Below are 16,504 nucleotides of genomic sequence, written 5' to 3'. Positions count from 1 at the left end.
AGGCTACTCATTTATCATCAAAGTATCCATATGACTTGATTATTCAGGATAATTACTGTAGTCAAAAATCAAGTAGTAGGAAAAGATTTTGTGAGCATCTTCTTATAAATAGCACTTTTGCCACTAGATCTCCTAAGTGATGAATGAGATTTGAAATTTTTTTCAGTGCTTAGGAAGGGAATAAAAAATAACCTTTTCTTTTTCTCCTTTTAGGGGTAGACTTAAAGCCTGAAGCAGAAAGTTTCATTGCATCAAGCAGTCCAAATGACTTACTTGAAAACCTTGCTCAAGGGGAGATAATTTATCCTGAGATTTGTACATTGGAATTAAATTTGCTTTCTACTGGTAAAGCTAAACTTGATGTGCTTGCCCATGTATTTGAGAGTTTTTTGAAAATCATCAGACAGAAAGAAAAGAATATTTTTCTACTCATGCAACAGGTAAAAGATATATTTAATTAAATGTGATCAGTATTTATCACACACATGCCCTAATTATTCATCTCTTTATATATAATCCAACTTGTCTGAAAATTCAGATGATTACTTACCTTTTATAATACTTTATGGTATATTTTTAGTACAAGTGATAGTCTAAAAATCTTCTGCTTCCATAGTTTTCCAAAGTAGGATAAAAATCAGTGTTGTCATTGGCTAACTATAAAAATCCTAGTGTATTTCTGAGAACAAGTAATATTTTTCAAATTGCATTTAATTTTGATATATGGTCATTATTTTGAAAAATCAGAAAAAACAGTATGAAAAACAAAATGAAAATTATGTGTAACCCTACACATAGCATTCTCTCCACTTATTTTAAAATATCTAGATATGTATATACAGTATCAGTTCAATTCAGTCATTCAGTCATGTCCGACTCTTTGCGACCCCATGAATTGCAGCACGCCAGCCCTCCCTGTCCATCACCAACTCCCAGAGTTCACTCAAACTCACGTCCATCGAGTCCATCTTTGACTCTGATGCTGGGAGGGATTGGGGGCTGGCGGAGAAGGGGACGACAGAGGATGAGATGGCTGGATGGCATCACTGACTCGATGGACGTGAGTTTGAGTGAACTCTGGGAGTATATACGGTATATACTATATGCCGTATATACAGTATTACTATCAAGTAATTTATTATGATATTACTTCTTCATGCTTTCATGAGGTAAGAATTTTAATTTCTTATTTTTTGTTTTTTAATCTTCAGGGAACTGTGAAAAATCTTCTAGGAGGATTCTTGAGTATTTTAACACAGACTGATTCTGATTTTCAAGGTGCGTTGAAACTTTGGTTTTAAACAATAGCTTTGAAATAATTTTGTTATGTGAAATGAAGAGTTGACAGTAATAGCTTCCATTGGCATAGTGCCGTGTGGTTTCAGAAGTAGCTTTATATGCATCATCTCTCCTGTTTCTCAGACCAATACAGTAGACATAATATAAGTATCTTGAATTTCTAGAGAGGAAAATCTAGATTCCAAGTGATCAAATGAGTTGTTTAGGGTCATGTATTTAGAAGTGGCATTGCTAGACTGTTCAGTTCAGTTCAGTCGCTCAGTCATATCCAACTCTTTGTGACCCCATGGACTGCAGCACGCCAGGTTCCCTGTCCATCACCAACTCCTGGAGCTTGCTCAAACTCATGTCCATCGAGTCGATGATGCTATCCAACCATCTTGTCCTCTGTCATCCCCTTCTCCTCCTGCCTTAAGTCTTTCCCAGCATCAGGGTCTTTTCCAATGAGTCAGCTCTGTACATCAGATGGCCAAAGTATTGGAGCTTCAGCTTCAGTCTTTCCAATGACTATTAAGGATTGATTTCCTTTAGGATTGACTGGTTTGATCTCCTTGCAGTCCAAGGGACTCTCAAGAGTCTTCTCCAACACCACAGTTCAAAAGCATCAATTCTTCGGCACTTAGCTTTTTTTATGGTCAAGCTCTCGCATCCATACATGACTACTGGAATAACCATAGCTTTGACTAGACAGACCTTTGTTGGCAAAGTACTGTCTCTGCTTTTTAATATGCTCTCTAGGTTTGTCATAGCTTTTCTTCCAAGGAGCAAGTATCTTTTAATTTCATGGCCACAGTCACCATCTGCAGTGATTTTGAAGTCCAAGAAAATAAAGTCTCTCACTGTTTCTATTCTTCCCCATCTATTTCCCGTGAAGTGATAGGACTGGATGCCATGATGTTCGTTTTTTGAATGTTGAGTTTTAAGCCAACTTTTTCACTCTCCTCTTTCACTTTCATCAAGAGGTTCTTTACTTCCTCTTTGCTTTCTGCCATAAGGGTGGTGTCATCTGCATGTCTGAGGTTATTGCTGTTTCTTCAGGCAAACTTGATTCCAGCTTGTGGTTCATCCAGCCCGGCATTTCACATGATACACTCTGCATTTAAGTTAAATAAGCAGGGTGACAAAATACAGCTTTGACATATTCCTTTTCCAATTTTGAACCAGTCCATTGTTTGATGTCTGATTCTAGCTATTGATTCTTATGAGACTGTAACCCAGTCTAAAGGATTGCTGCTCTGTCAGGTGTTACTTGAGTGCCTACTCTCTTCTTTGTACTTTCACAGACATTTGAGAAATTCTATACTAGATAGAACCCTAGATTTTAGCTGTAGAAACCTAAAGTTTAATTGGAGGATTAAAGCTGACATACATAAAATGTCAATTTGGGCTTGTCACATATTTTCTCATGGTTAAATTCAAGTTATGCATTTTGGGCAGGCATACCTCAGTGCATCATATCCAGGGGTTCATGATATCTGTATCTTAGCAATGATGATGTTGCCTTTGATCACTTGGTTAAGACAATATCTTGCAAGGTGCTTCCATTGTTAAGTTACTATTTTCTCTTTATAATTAGTAAGTGTCTTGTGGGGAGATAGCTTGAGACTATGTAAATATCCTTTTTCTATCTTACTTTAACCTATACTTTAACCTATTTTAGTATCCATTGATGATTTTTGGCTGAAATAATTAATATGGTATGCTATTTGTCAAATAGGAATTTTCTATTTTCATGATTCCTTCATTTCTTAATTGGAATTACACTGTAAGGAAAGCCTTCCCTTCTTCTCCATTTACTTAATTATGGCTATATTTTTATATATTGTGCTGGCACTTAATGGACCTTTTTAATCTGAAGACTTGTTTGTGTCTCAGCTCTGAGAAATTCTATTCCATTATCTTTTAATAACAGCTTTATTGAGGTATAATTCATGTACTTGAGACATAATCAACATAGTATATATTTCACCCATTTGAAGTATACAGTTTACTGTCTTTTAGTAGATTCAGAATTGTCCATTTAAAAATTTTTCTGTCACCCCAAAAGAAAGTTTTACAGAGAGTTTGAGCCTAGTACAGAAAGTACCTAGGTTAACATTAGTATATTTGCTATAGTTAATGTACCTATATTGTTAGATTATTAACTAGAGTTCATAGTTTATTCAAATTGCCTTCATATGTACTTAATGTTCTTCTTCTGTTTAAAGATCTTATCCAGGATTCACATTGCATTTTGTTGTCATACCTCTTTAGGTTCCCTCTTGGCTGTGACGGTTTCTTAGACTTTCCCTGTTTAATGACCTTGAGAGTTTTAAGGAGGACTGATCATGATGTCTTCCTACTGGAATTTGTCTGATTTTTTTTCATTGTGTATCTCACTGTAGTTTTTATTTGCATTTCCATAATGATAAGTGATGTTGATCATCTTTTCATGTGCTTGTTAGCCATTTGTATATCTTCTTCAGAGAAATGTCTATTCAAATCATTTATGCTTTTTAAAAATCAGGGTGTTTCTTTTGTTGTTGTTGAGTGTTAGTTATTCTCGGCATGCTCTAGTTATTCTCTGTATACTCTGCATAGCAAATCTTCTGCTGCTGCTTTTCCCCTTGGTTAGGTAACTCGGCCAGTCTGCAGACTTCACAGTTATAGTTGGTAGCCCTACATACATCCTGCCTTTTGTTGGCAGAATCCATTCATTTTCTTTAGAGAACAGTTAACAAGTTTGGGGCCTAATGGTTAACGATGAATTATCTGTGCTGAATACTCAGAATAAGGGAGAGAGGTGCATGTTCACAAACAAACCTTTTATTAATCCCTGTGCTTGCAGCCCTGTTGTTACTTTCTCCCCAGATTTTGCACAGATTGGCTCTCCATTCCTCTGAGTCTCTTTGTAATTCAGAGAGTCCTAGGCTGCAGCTTTCTCTTTTATCTCTCTATCCTTCCATCTGCAGGAAATATTTTTAAATCTCTCACTTGATGTGCTCCTAGTGCCCACTGCCTCCCCTGCTTTTTTCCTATTATGGGTTTCTTCCTTTTTGTTATTCTGTACTTTTAGTCCAGTGACTTTGTGGTGATAGAGGGGGGGGTGTGTGTGTGTCTCTAGTCCCCCATTTTGAACTGGAACCAATTAGTTTTGAACTGAAAAAAAAAAATCCACACACATACACTTTACTTTGGTCATATTATTTTCTTTCTTTTTTTTTCCGTATTATTTTCTTACTCTAAAACCTGTAACTGTCATGTTCAGTTCAGTTCAGTCGCTCAGTCATGTCTGACTCTTTGCAACCCCATGAACCTGAGTACTCCAGGCCTCCCTGTCCATCACCAACTCCCGGAATTTACCCAAACTCATCCCCATTAAGTCGGTGATGCGATCCCTTCTCCTCTCGCCTTCAGTCTTTCCCAGCATCAGGGTCTTTTCCATTGAGTCAGCTCTTCGCGTTAGGTGGCCAAAGATTTGGAGTTTCAGCTTCAACATCAGTCCTTCCAATGAACACCCAGGACTGATCTCCTTTAGGATGGACTGGTTGGATCTCCTTGCAGTCCAAGGGACTCTCAAGAGTCTTCTCCAACACCACAGTTCAAAAGCATCAATTCTTCGGCTCTCAGCTTTGTTTATAGTCCAACTGTCACATCCATACATGACCACTGGAAAAACCATAGCCTTGTAGATGGACCTTTGTTGGAAAATAATGTCTCTGCTTTTTAATATGTGATTCATGTTACTTACAGCATAAAGTCCATGCTATTTCTTAGTCTCCTTGCAATTTTCTTTCTGTGTCAGTTCATGGCTTCTATAAAACATGTTTCCTGAAACAGGACTTCTGTTCTTAGGTTTTATATCAGAATTATTTTGTCATATCCAAAAGGGAGATAATATTTATTTTGTAGGACTTTTTCTTTAGGATCAGCTGGGATAATGCATGTAAATATACTTTGATCACTTTAATATATATGCAATATATATGCTACAAATATTATTTATTATTTTACTCTCAAATGTTCTATGAATTTGTGTATTATACATGTAATATATATAGCATATGTAATATATACAAATATTATTCATTATTTTACTCTCAAAAGTACTATGAATTTGTACATTACCAGTTATATTTCATACTAAGCCTCATGATAGAATAAAGTGTTCAAACTAATCTTTAGTGATATTTAAATGTTTTCATAATTTTTAATATTTCTACTTTTGTTTATAGCATCTAATTGTCTCCTTAGAAAGTTATAGTTATAAATTAAACATTTTCAACATGAGAAGGTAGCAGACTCTTTTACAGTACCTAACAGCATCAGCTTATTTAAGAAATACTGTATTAATTTATGCTTCTTTAAATAACCTTATTTTACTTTGAGCTAACCACTCTTTCAGAAAAGTGGTTTTACTGTTTTTTTGTCAGCTGGTTAGTTGGTTTTCATTTAGTGATATTTCTATTTCTTCAGCAAATATTTGGATTATTAGATTAATTATAATCCATTTAAGATGTGACAATAGTATTGATATTTAATCTCTTTTCAGTGAAATTGTTTTTTCAGTTCCTTTAATTATTGTATATTGGCTTTAATTTTTCCCCTCTCTCTTTCTTCAATTTAGCATGCCAGAGAGTACTGGTGGATCTTTTGGTATCTTTGATGAGTTCAAGAACATGTTCAGAAGAGCTAACCCTTCTTTTGAGAATATTTCTGGAGAAATCTCCTTGTACAGTAAATATGCTATAATTTGACATTTTTTCACTGATGCCTAATAGAATTTTTTTTTTTAGAAATCACTAAGCTCCCTCTTTTGATGTGGTAACTGTTATACAGTCAACTCCATGTTATTGTGTGTGAAATTCTCAATTTTTTTTAAATTTAATATAATTTTTTTTGCTGTTAATATCGGGTCTTTCCCTGCAGGCTTTTTTTAAAAAATTTATTTATTTTAATCGGAAGCTGATTACTTTACAATATTGTAGTGGTTTTGCCATACAAAATTCTCAATTATTTTATTATTATACAATTTTAACTATTTCACTTCTGTTTTGGCAAGCTAGATACATCATTGGGGTCATAATCCCTTTACCTGATTCCACCCCAAGTCTGTGTGCTTAAGAAATGCTGAATAATTTTAATTACTAAAGATAATTATGAGTAATGATAACCATTTTGAAGGTTATCATGTTTTTTAGAAAATTATTATTCACTCTTCATTTATCTTCTATCACTTGTCTGTTGGTGCAATTTAGTGATTTTTAGACTCTTCTTTGCTGAGAAGCCCATTTTTATAATGAAATCTTGACTCAAAGCTTAAGCATTAAAACAGAAAGCCTTGGAGCTACTTTCTTTGAAGTAGGATTGGAGAATGTTCCTGAGCCCTGCCTGTTTCACCACCCTACTTAAGCCTTATAGACTCTGAAGGAGCTCTGTGGAACATGAGGTCAAAAACCACTAGTGCAGACAATTGAGGACTGACTATATATTTATGGGATGTTTCTGTTCTATTTTTCTGAGTTCATTTATCATAGTAATCAACATTAGATGTTATTTTATGAATGGGTAGGACATTGTACTGGGTTAATCTTTTCTATTTTTTTTTTACTAGTCTCCTTAGTTGTTGCTTTCCCCTTTAATTAAATACTTGTTTCTTCTCATCTCTTTTGTACATTCTGTGTTTCAGTTTAACCAGAAACTTGTAATTATAAATAAATCTCAAAAAGATGAACAATTTTTATTTGATTAGGGAAAAGGCATGTAAAATAAGGTGGAACGTAACTGAGCACTCAATTTTAGGAAGTCAGTCATGCCATAAATACCATTCAGAAACCTAAAGAATTTGCAAGGTCTCTGGTTCTAGCCCTCATTTAAAAATAATTGAGAGAAGTAACTGTAGTGCACTTGGAAATAAACACCTTTCTTTGGTAGACATGATTCCCGATACAATCATTGTACTTAATTTCTAATACTTAAAACCAGCTCAGAACTTTTTAGGTTTGAACCTTTTTAAAATCTTCCAAATCTAAAACAAATTAACCACAGGAGATTATATGTTTTAAGACTGAAATCTCTTTCATATTTTGAAAAGTGAAAGTGAAGTTGCTCAGTTGTGTCCGACTTTTTGCCACCCCATGGACTGTAGCCTACCATGCTCCACCGTCCATGGGATTTTCCAGGCAAGAGTGTTGGAGTGGGTTGCCATTTCCTTCCCCAGAGAATCTTCCCAACCCAGGTATCGAACCTGGGTCTTCTGCATTGTAGGTAGACGCTTTACCGTCTGAGCCAATATCGTAACACACAAAAATGAAAATTTTAATGATATAGTAGGTAGGAATTTATTTAAATATAAATGGTGATATACGTATGTGTATGTTTGTATTTTTGTTTATAACCTGATTTTCAAGATTATTATGTACCTTGTAACATGGCTGTAAAGTTTTGTTTGGTTTTCTCTTCCTTTAGGAAATTCTTCTTCTGGGTATTCTGAAAATTGTTGAAAGTGACACTACTATGAGTCCTTCACAGTATCTAACCTTCCCTTTACTGCATACTCCAAATTTAAGCAATGGTGTTTCATCACAAAAGTGCTCCGGGATCCTCAATAGTAAGGCCATGGGGCTGTTGAGAAGAGCGCGAGTGTCACAGAGTAAGAAAGAGGGCGACAGTGAGAGTTTTCCCCAGCAGCTGCTTTCCTCTTGGCACATAGCCCCGGTCCACTTGCCTTTGCTCGGACAGCCACACCTGTCAGAAGGTTTCAGCATTTCCCTGTGGTTTAATGTGGAGTGTATCCATGAACCTGAGAGTACCACAGAAAAAGGAAAGAAGACAAGGAAAAGAAACAAGTCACTGGTTTTATTGGACAGTAGTTTTGAAGGAACAGGTATGACAACAGCATTGTCTGTGTACCAAGACTTTTCAGAAGGCAGTTTTAGTTGAGCACTAGGAACACAGTGATACTCTGACTTACTGTCCACACGTTCTTCATGGAATGCCTGAGTGATGGTAGGTTCTGACGTACCAAAGCCTGAGTGGTCGAACAGCCTTAAACACCATTTTCTTCTGTACTTTTGCTTAGTGTGGGGTGGGAGGGGGAATATGAGGAGGGAGGCAGGTGGACCACCACATACACATCTGCTCTGGGATCACCAACCCCATTTTATGCCTCTGTTGTGGTCCCATTACTGGGTTAGGGTGGCTCCTGATATTTGAAAAGAAAGGCGTAGAACCCTGTAGCCACTTTACCATCCTTCTCTTACCTGTTCCCTGTCTCCTGTCATTCCACCTCTATTTCATCTCCTTTCTCTCTTGTAGTTCAAGCTCTCCTTCTTACGCTGTATCTTACCTCAGTGCCTCTCTCCTGGTTCCTGTCACAAAACGTGTAACCCCATCAGCCAACCTCCAGAGTGAGAATAAATTTCATTCCAGTTCTTTCTACAGCCTATTGAATCACTCTTTGTGACTATGAAACTGCTAGGTAGAAAGAACTTGTTCATTAAAAAGCAGTTTATGGTGGTAGGAAAGTGGGCTAATTCTTATGGTCTGTGGAATGAATGAAATGACTGAGCCAGAGGTTTGGGGGGTTATGATTATCGGGAGGTGCTAGCCTCAATAACTCTTCATTCCACAGAGTTTACACACCCCACTGGAGCCTCTGCTTCAGCACACTAGACCTTCACCAGTGTTTGGTTTCTAGGAACATCTTCTACCACTGACGTATAGATAGAGAAGAAAGCCTTAATGACACTGTCAAGACTGAAGGGTGGGAAATGTCACCTGGTATCTACAGTTGGAGCTCTAAATCTACTTTTCCACAGACATATTTCCAAGTTATTAGCATAGCATACTTAGGTATTTTTATGGGTTATCCTAGGAAGTTGAACTTTTAAGAAATCTTAGCAGATAATTTAATGTGTTGGGTAGTTAATAGAGTTTTCTTTTATAAATTGTACATCGAAAGAGCAGAGCAAAATGACCTAATACAGAAAACTCTTCATGTACATTAGATAGCACCTCATCGGTAATATCACATGTACATTGTTTAGAGCTGTCAATTCTTAGGTGGCAAAATTCAATTTACATTACTTTTCCACTCAGTTTTTGTCAGATGCTTGACTAATCATCCTAACATCTTTTTTTCATAGAGAACAACAGACTGGAAGGTGCAGCATATGTGAATCCTGGTGAAAGGCTCATAGAAGAAGGTTGTGTTCATATGATCTCATTGGGATCCAAAGCACTGATGATCCAAGTGTGGGCTGATCCCCACACCGGCACTTTTATCTTTCGGTAATAATTATCCTCAACTCTGCCCCCCATGAATAGCTTAGGTATTTAAATAATTTATGTAAAAGACATTAATGTGAAATCTGCTATAAAGATAATTGTAACAAAATAGAAAACTCTTATTTAAAAAAAGAAGGTAGATTCAAACAATATAATCTTTGTAATAATATATAAAATCTGTAATTAAACTCTAAAGTTCACTATGTTAATTCTCAGTGTATCTTAGACCAAATACTTACTTGAGTCTTATATATGGATGTATTCTATCCGATTGCAGTTATCTTATGATGTTATTAACAGGCAGCTGTTTTTCATGGAGATTATATATTTAATAGCCATTATCTCATAGACTTAGGTTCTCATTGCTGTCTTGTCCTTTTTTCTTGCCTCCTTTGTTAACTAGTATAGATACAAGTCTTTTATTTGTATTGAGTGAGTATGAATGGTATGATACTATTTTTATAAATATGTAAAAGTTGGATCATAAAGGAGGTGGCTGAGCGCTGAAGAATTGATGCTTTTGAACTGTGGTGTTGGAGAAGACTCTTGAGAGTCCCTTCAACTGCAGGGAGATCAAATGAGTTAGTCCTAAAGGAAATCAGTCCTGAATATTCATCAGGAGGACTGATGCTGAAGCTGACGCTCCAGTACTTCAGCCACGTGCTGCAAAGAGCCAACTCATTGGAAAAGACCCTGATGCTGGGGAAGATTGAAGGCAGAAGGAGAAGGGGATAACAGAGGACAAGATGGTTGGATGGCATCACTGACTCAATGGACATGAGTTTGAGCAAACTCTGGGAGATGGTAAAGGACAGGGAAGCCTGGCAAGCTGCAGTCCATGGGGTTGCAAAGAGTTGGGCACTGCTGAGCAACTGAACTACAATAATGTTTATTAAAATTTAAGTAAAATATTTTACTTCGGGATCTGTGTTCTGTAAATGTTATAAAGGTTACTAGGTAGTTTATGTAAATTATATCTTAATTCTCTTAGTAATCCCTCAGAGTAGGTTAGACCAATGATACATACTAGCATTTAGATATTTATGTATATGTATTAATTTCTGTACGAAGCAAACATTGCACTAAAAGGGAAATGGGTATATAGATAGTAATAATAAATTTTTTTTTTTGCAAATTGAATCCTGAAGATTATTGCCCAAATTGTTAATACTAGCAAATGAGCCAAATCTATTTTTAAGTTCATGAATTGAGGTTATAGTATAATAAAATAATCAAGCAGATTATGATATAAAACAAAGACCTCCTGACTTTTCAAGTTAGTTTAATACTAGAACTGGTTTTTAAATTGTACTTAAATATCTAGAGTTATACTTAAGTATACATGTTAAAAACTGATATCAGAAATTTCATGTTTCAGCCTATACCTTTACTCTTTTTGTTCAGTGTCTGCATGGATTCAAACGATGATACAAAAGTTGTGTTACTAGCACAGGTTGAATCACAGGAGAATATTTTCCTCCCAAGCAAATGGCAACATTTAGTACTCACCTACTTACAGCAGCCCCAAGGGAAAAAGAATATCCATGGGAAAATCTCCATATGGATCTCTGGACAGAGGTATGAAACACTTTTAGTAAATACTTAATAATCTCAGTTATAATTTTAATTATATGTTACAGCTTCTGATACAAATTACAAAAAGACTGTAGATGAAATTTACTATATTTTAATAGGAATCTGTCAAGTGAGATATTTTTCTTTTTTATCACTTACATACAAAATTAATTTGCCTTAGAAGAAACCGTTGAAGATTAATATTTGGATCTGGGGGACCATGCACAAATCTGAACATTTAGACATTTATGAATTTAGTTCAGCAAGGCCATATATTATAAGATAAATCCATAAGGAATTATTTAAGTGGCTAATAAAGCTAATACCAAAATTAAATCTAGAGTTTCAAAAGAAATTAGAATGACTAGAAAAAAATATAAGCCAGTATATCAGGTGATAGATTAAGATAGAAACCTAGAAATATACCAGGTGAAATATACCAGGTTTGGTTTTAGTACTATTTGACTTTTACAAACCAGGAGAACTGTGAGTCAAATTAATAAGAAATATCTTGTGAAATATCTTAATGTAAAGTTTAACTCAGAGAGAGTTGTAAGGTATCCTGGATGTGTAAGAGTTGGAAAGTATTTTATTGAATGAAATAGCATGAAAGGGAATACAGAATTGGAAGCTAGTATAACACAGGAAAGGACCGAGCTGGTTGGAAGGAAAATCTAAGTTGAATGATGAGAAAGAAAACTGAACAGGCATGATGATGCTGCGTGACAGCAGCTTTGAATCCAGGATGAGGCGGCTAGACCTTTTGCAAGGTATTTTATATACATTATCGTCCAATTCTCTCTAAAGTCTCTCAGAGTAGATTAGATCATAGAGATAACATATACCCTCAGCACAAATTAATCGATTTTTTCGTTCATTTGTTCATCAAATATTTATTGAGGAATTGCTATGTGCTGAGCACATGCAATATTAGGCCTGGGAGCTTGGTAAACAAGACAGACATGTTCCCTGCCTTTTGGGGGCTCATAGTTCAGTGAAGAAGCAGACAGCAAGGTACACAATTAAACGCGTGTGTATAAATCATGATAGGTACTGTGAAGACAACAAATGGGTCCTGAAACAGAAAATACCTGGTTTCCTGCTTAAGAGAAGGGCATCAGGGAAGACCTATCTAGAAAGAGATCATTTAAGCTGAGACCTGAAGGAAGGAGATGGAGTTTTGCATGAACAAGAGGGAGGAAGAGCGAGCCAGGCAGAGGAAAGGGCCTGTGAGAAAGAAGGGAAGCCTGTGTGCCTGTCAGCTCTGCTCTGGAGGCTGCGGGAGTCAACTGCTTACAGCCTTGCAGCCTCAGGAAGGCTGGGAGAAGAGGCTTGTGAACAGCTTTGGGGTAGCCAGTCTGCAGTGTCTGCCAAAGGAAGCAGTTTATTCATTTTAAAAAGTACATGAAAATATGTCATTGAATCTCAATTTCTATAATCCAAAGAAAATATTTTCTGAGAAGTTCTGTCTTCACAACTGCCTAAGCCTGAAGGCAGCTGTGGCACATCAGTATATGTCTCCAGAAGCTTGAATTGGTTGGGATTGGGGATGGGACTGTGAGAGTCTGCTGGACACTCTTCTCATTTCTGGAACTCTCAGCACCTACCAGGCAGTGTAGTAAGCACTTTGCACAGATGACCTCATTTAGTCCTTCTAGCAGCACAACAAAGTAAGAGATGCGTCTGCCCTTCCATGTGAGGCAGCGGAAACCCAAAATGCTGCTTGCAGTGAGGAGGGTGGCTGAAACTCAACCTGGACTCTGAGCCTGGATAGAGCCCTGCTTTAAAACCCTCTGCTCTCTTTAACGGGCTTCCCAGGTGACTCGGTGGTAAAGAATCTGCCTGCCAATGCAGGGGATGCAGGAGGAAGATCCCTTGGAGGAGGAAATGGCAACCCACACCAGTATTCTTGCTTGGAGAATCCCATGGACAGAGGAGCCTGGCAGGCTACAGTTCATGGGGGTCACAAAAAGTTGGACACGACTGACCATCCACATACATGCTTTACTAACCCTACAGCCTTTTGGTGAGTCAGGCAGGCTGACAGATATAGGAATCATAAACTAATCATTACACATATTCAGAATGAGTGTCTAGATGTTCTCTGTGGCCAGTTCTGAAGTTATGAACATCGCACTCAATTTTTACTCACCCACTTATTTGAACATTACTTTGAATTTACCATTTGGTATAAGTTAATGATTTTATCTAGTAATAGAGCATTGAGCAAGTGATCAAGGAATATAAGGAATATATTATTCCTTTGATTTAAATTTGGCACTATATCACTCTCGGAACTAATAAAATTATTTCTACAAGTAATACATTTCAAGATGTAACAACACTGAACAAAATGTTAATATTTTCTGCTAGTTGTTATTTGATGAACAGAACACAAATCTGGTAGGAATATATGGCACATAGTAGATAGTGTGAATTATTTTAGTGTTTGTTGAACTCATCTTGTATTGATTTTACAGGTTTTCTTTACCCTTAAGAACTGAATTAAGTCATAGTGCCACTAGGTGGCAGTACTGTTTCAGTTACAGCCATTGAGTTGGTTCAAGAAAGAGATGCCTGCACAGGAATAGAAGGTATCTCACTATAATGTTGTATGTCAATTGAACTTCAATAAAAAGGTTAGGTCACATCTTTCCTTTGTTAATAATATTCCTATTTAAATAGCTAAATGTATATATTAAGTATGGAATAGAAAGCCTTAAGGGAAAGTTTTTAAATAAATATATACCAAAATAGAATTTCTCATTATTAGCTTATTCTAAGTGCTTTGTCTTCGGAGAAGGCAGTGGCACCCCACTCCAGTACTCTTGCCTGGAAAATCCCATGGGCAGAGGAGCCTGGTAGGCTGCAGTCCATGGGGTCGCAGAGGGTCAGACATGACTAAGCGATTTCACTTTCTCTTTTCTCTTTCATGCATTGGAGAAGGAAATGGCAACCCACTCCAGTGTTCTTGCCTGGAGAATCCCAGGGACGGGGGAGCCTGGTGGGCTGCCGTCTATGGGGTCGCACAGAGTCGGACACGACTGAAGCGACTTAGCAGCAGCAGCAGCAGCAAGTGCTTTGTCTTATTTACAAACTTTGTCTTTACAAGCTACCTTCATTATCTTAAGAGAGTTTAAAACACTCTAGAATGAGGGAAGAGCTTGGCACTCTGCCATTTAAACAAGAAGATGAAGTTCTCCCATCGTGTGTGTCTCTAGGAGAAAGCATTAGTTTACCTTTTCCTACTTTGCCTTTTGTGAGGATTCCTATAACTTTTATCCATGAAGAAAAGCAAGAGATTAATCAAAAGCTCTGCAATATTTAGTGCTGAAAACACAGAAAATGCAAAAAAAGCATTGGCATTTCAGTGCCTTGTCAGAACAAAACCTGAAGAAGTGATACTCTTCCTGATTAGTTTTTGAAGAGGGCATGAGGTTTTAGGAATTGTGTACTGAGATGGGAGACTTTCTGGTAAAATCAGGGAGAGGTGGTAGATTCGTATTTTAAACCAGGAAGGTGAATATGCAGAAGTCAAGTGGCAAAGGAAACTTGCAACAAATGTCCATTCGTTCTTCCCTTGGCCTGGTGCGGATCACCAGGCGTCTCTGCCCCTTCCTCTTCTTTGGGGGGTTGTGGACCACCAGCACCTTGGACCAAGAGACAAGAGAATCAATCCTTCTCTCTTGCCCATTACCAATTATCCAATACTGAACCAAGAAACTTGTTCAAGAATTTTGCGTTATTAAACATTCACACTTCAAAAATCCCTGAAGTACCTCATTGTGGTTTTGATTTGCATTTCTCTGATCATGAGTGATGTTGAGCATCTTTTCATGTGTTTGTTAGCCATCTGTATGTCTTCTTTGGAGAAATGTCTATTTAGTTCTTTGGCCCATTTTTTGATTGGGTCATTTATTTATCTGGAATTGAGCTGCAGGAGTTGCTTGTATATTTTTGAGATTAGTTGTTTGTCAGTTGCTTCATTTGCTTCATTTCACACCAGTCAGAATGGCTGTGATCCAAAAGTTTACAAGCAATAAATGCTGGAGAGGATGTGGAGAAAAGGGAACCCTCTTACACTGTTGGTGGGAATGCAAACTAGTACAGCCACTATGGAGAACAGTGTGGAGATTCCTTAAAAAACTGGAAATAGAACTGCCTTATGATCCAGCAATCCCATGCTGGGCATACACACCGAGGAAACCAGAATTGAAAGAGACATGTGTACCCCAATGTTCATCGCAGCACTGTTTATAATAGCCAGGACATGGAAGCAACCTAGATGTCCATCAGCAGATGAATGGATAAGAAAGCTATGGTACATATACACAATGGAGTATTACTCAGCCATTAAAAAGAGTACATTTGAATCAGTTCTAATGAGGTGGATGAAACTGGAGCCTATTATACAGAGTGAAATAAGCCAGAAAGAAAAACACCAATACAGTATACTAACGCATATATATGGAATTTAGAAAGATGGTAACGACAACCCTGTATGCGAGATAGCAAAAGAGACACAGATGTATAGAACAGTCTTTTGGACTCTGTGGGAGAGGGAGGGGGGGGATGATTTGGGAGAATGGCATTAAAACATGTATAATATCATATAAGAAATGAATCGCCAGTCCAGGTTCAATGCAGGACACAGGAAACTTGGGGCTGGTGCACTGGGATGACCCAGAGGGATGGTATGGGGAGGGACGTGGGAGGGGGGTTCAGGATTGGGAACACGTGTACACCCGTGGCAGATGCATGTTGATGTATGGCAACACCAATACAATATTGTAAAAAAAAAAAAATACTAATAATAAAATAATAAAAATAAAAATCCCTGAAGTAATTGATTTAACTTTGTTTTTAATGTAGGAAGCCTGACGTTACTCTGGATTTTATGCTTCCAAGGAAAACAAGTTTGTCATCTGACAGCAATAAAACTTTTTGCATGATCGGTCATTGTTTATCATCCCAAGAAGAATCTTTGCAATTGGCTGGAAAATGGGACCTGGGAAATTTACTCCTCTTCAATGGTATATTTTTCCCCTTTAAAGCATTTTCAAGTTTTTTCTTCAGTTAACAAGTATTAAACTAAGTTAATTGTCCTGGATAAAGTATTTATCCCCGTTCCTTCACTTGTACTTAATAAGTACTGTATTTCCTAGATTCCAAGATGTACTGTTTTAACATATTTATAATCTAAGTGGTTCTTATAATTGATACATATATTTAATGCAAAGGCACATATCCTCCCCCACCCCCCTGCCAAAGAGAAGCTTATATTAAATCACTTTATAATTCTAGAAAATGCATTATAGCAGGTAAAGTTAGACTGGCTGTCTCTCTTACTTATAATTTTAGT

At 37.0% G+C, this 16,504-nt stretch overlaps 1 protein-coding gene across 7 annotated transcripts in view; it reads left to right on the top strand.

The window, feature by feature from the left end:
- The window catches only part of LYST (lysosomal trafficking regulator), a 175,453-nt gene that overhangs the window by 57,777 nt on the left and 101,172 nt on the right, over window positions 1-16,504 (top strand). For all 7 annotated transcript variants that reach the window (XM_044942047.1, XM_044942046.1, XM_025284538.2 and 4 more), the window contains 7 exons: window positions 214-440; window positions 1,212-1,278; window positions 5,906-6,015; window positions 7,747-8,164; window positions 9,426-9,570; window positions 10,972-11,145; window positions 16,015-16,175. In XM_044942047.1, coding sequence (XP_044797982.1) covers window positions 214-440; window positions 1,212-1,278; window positions 5,906-6,015; window positions 7,747-8,164; window positions 9,426-9,570; window positions 10,972-11,145; window positions 16,015-16,175 — 1,302 coding nt within the window. The remainder of the gene's footprint in view (window positions 1-213; window positions 441-1,211; window positions 1,279-5,905; window positions 6,016-7,746; window positions 8,165-9,425; window positions 9,571-10,971; window positions 11,146-16,014; window positions 16,176-16,504) is intronic.

Source organism: Bubalus bubalis, chromosome 4 (assembly GCF_019923935.1).
Source record: "Bubalus bubalis isolate 160015118507 breed Murrah chromosome 4, NDDB_SH_1, whole genome shotgun sequence".
Lineage (NCBI taxonomy): Eukaryota > Metazoa > Chordata > Mammalia > Artiodactyla > Bovidae > Bubalus > Bubalus bubalis.
The sequence above is the reverse complement of the archived record's forward strand: the minus strand, read 5'-3'. Positions and strand labels throughout refer to the sequence as shown.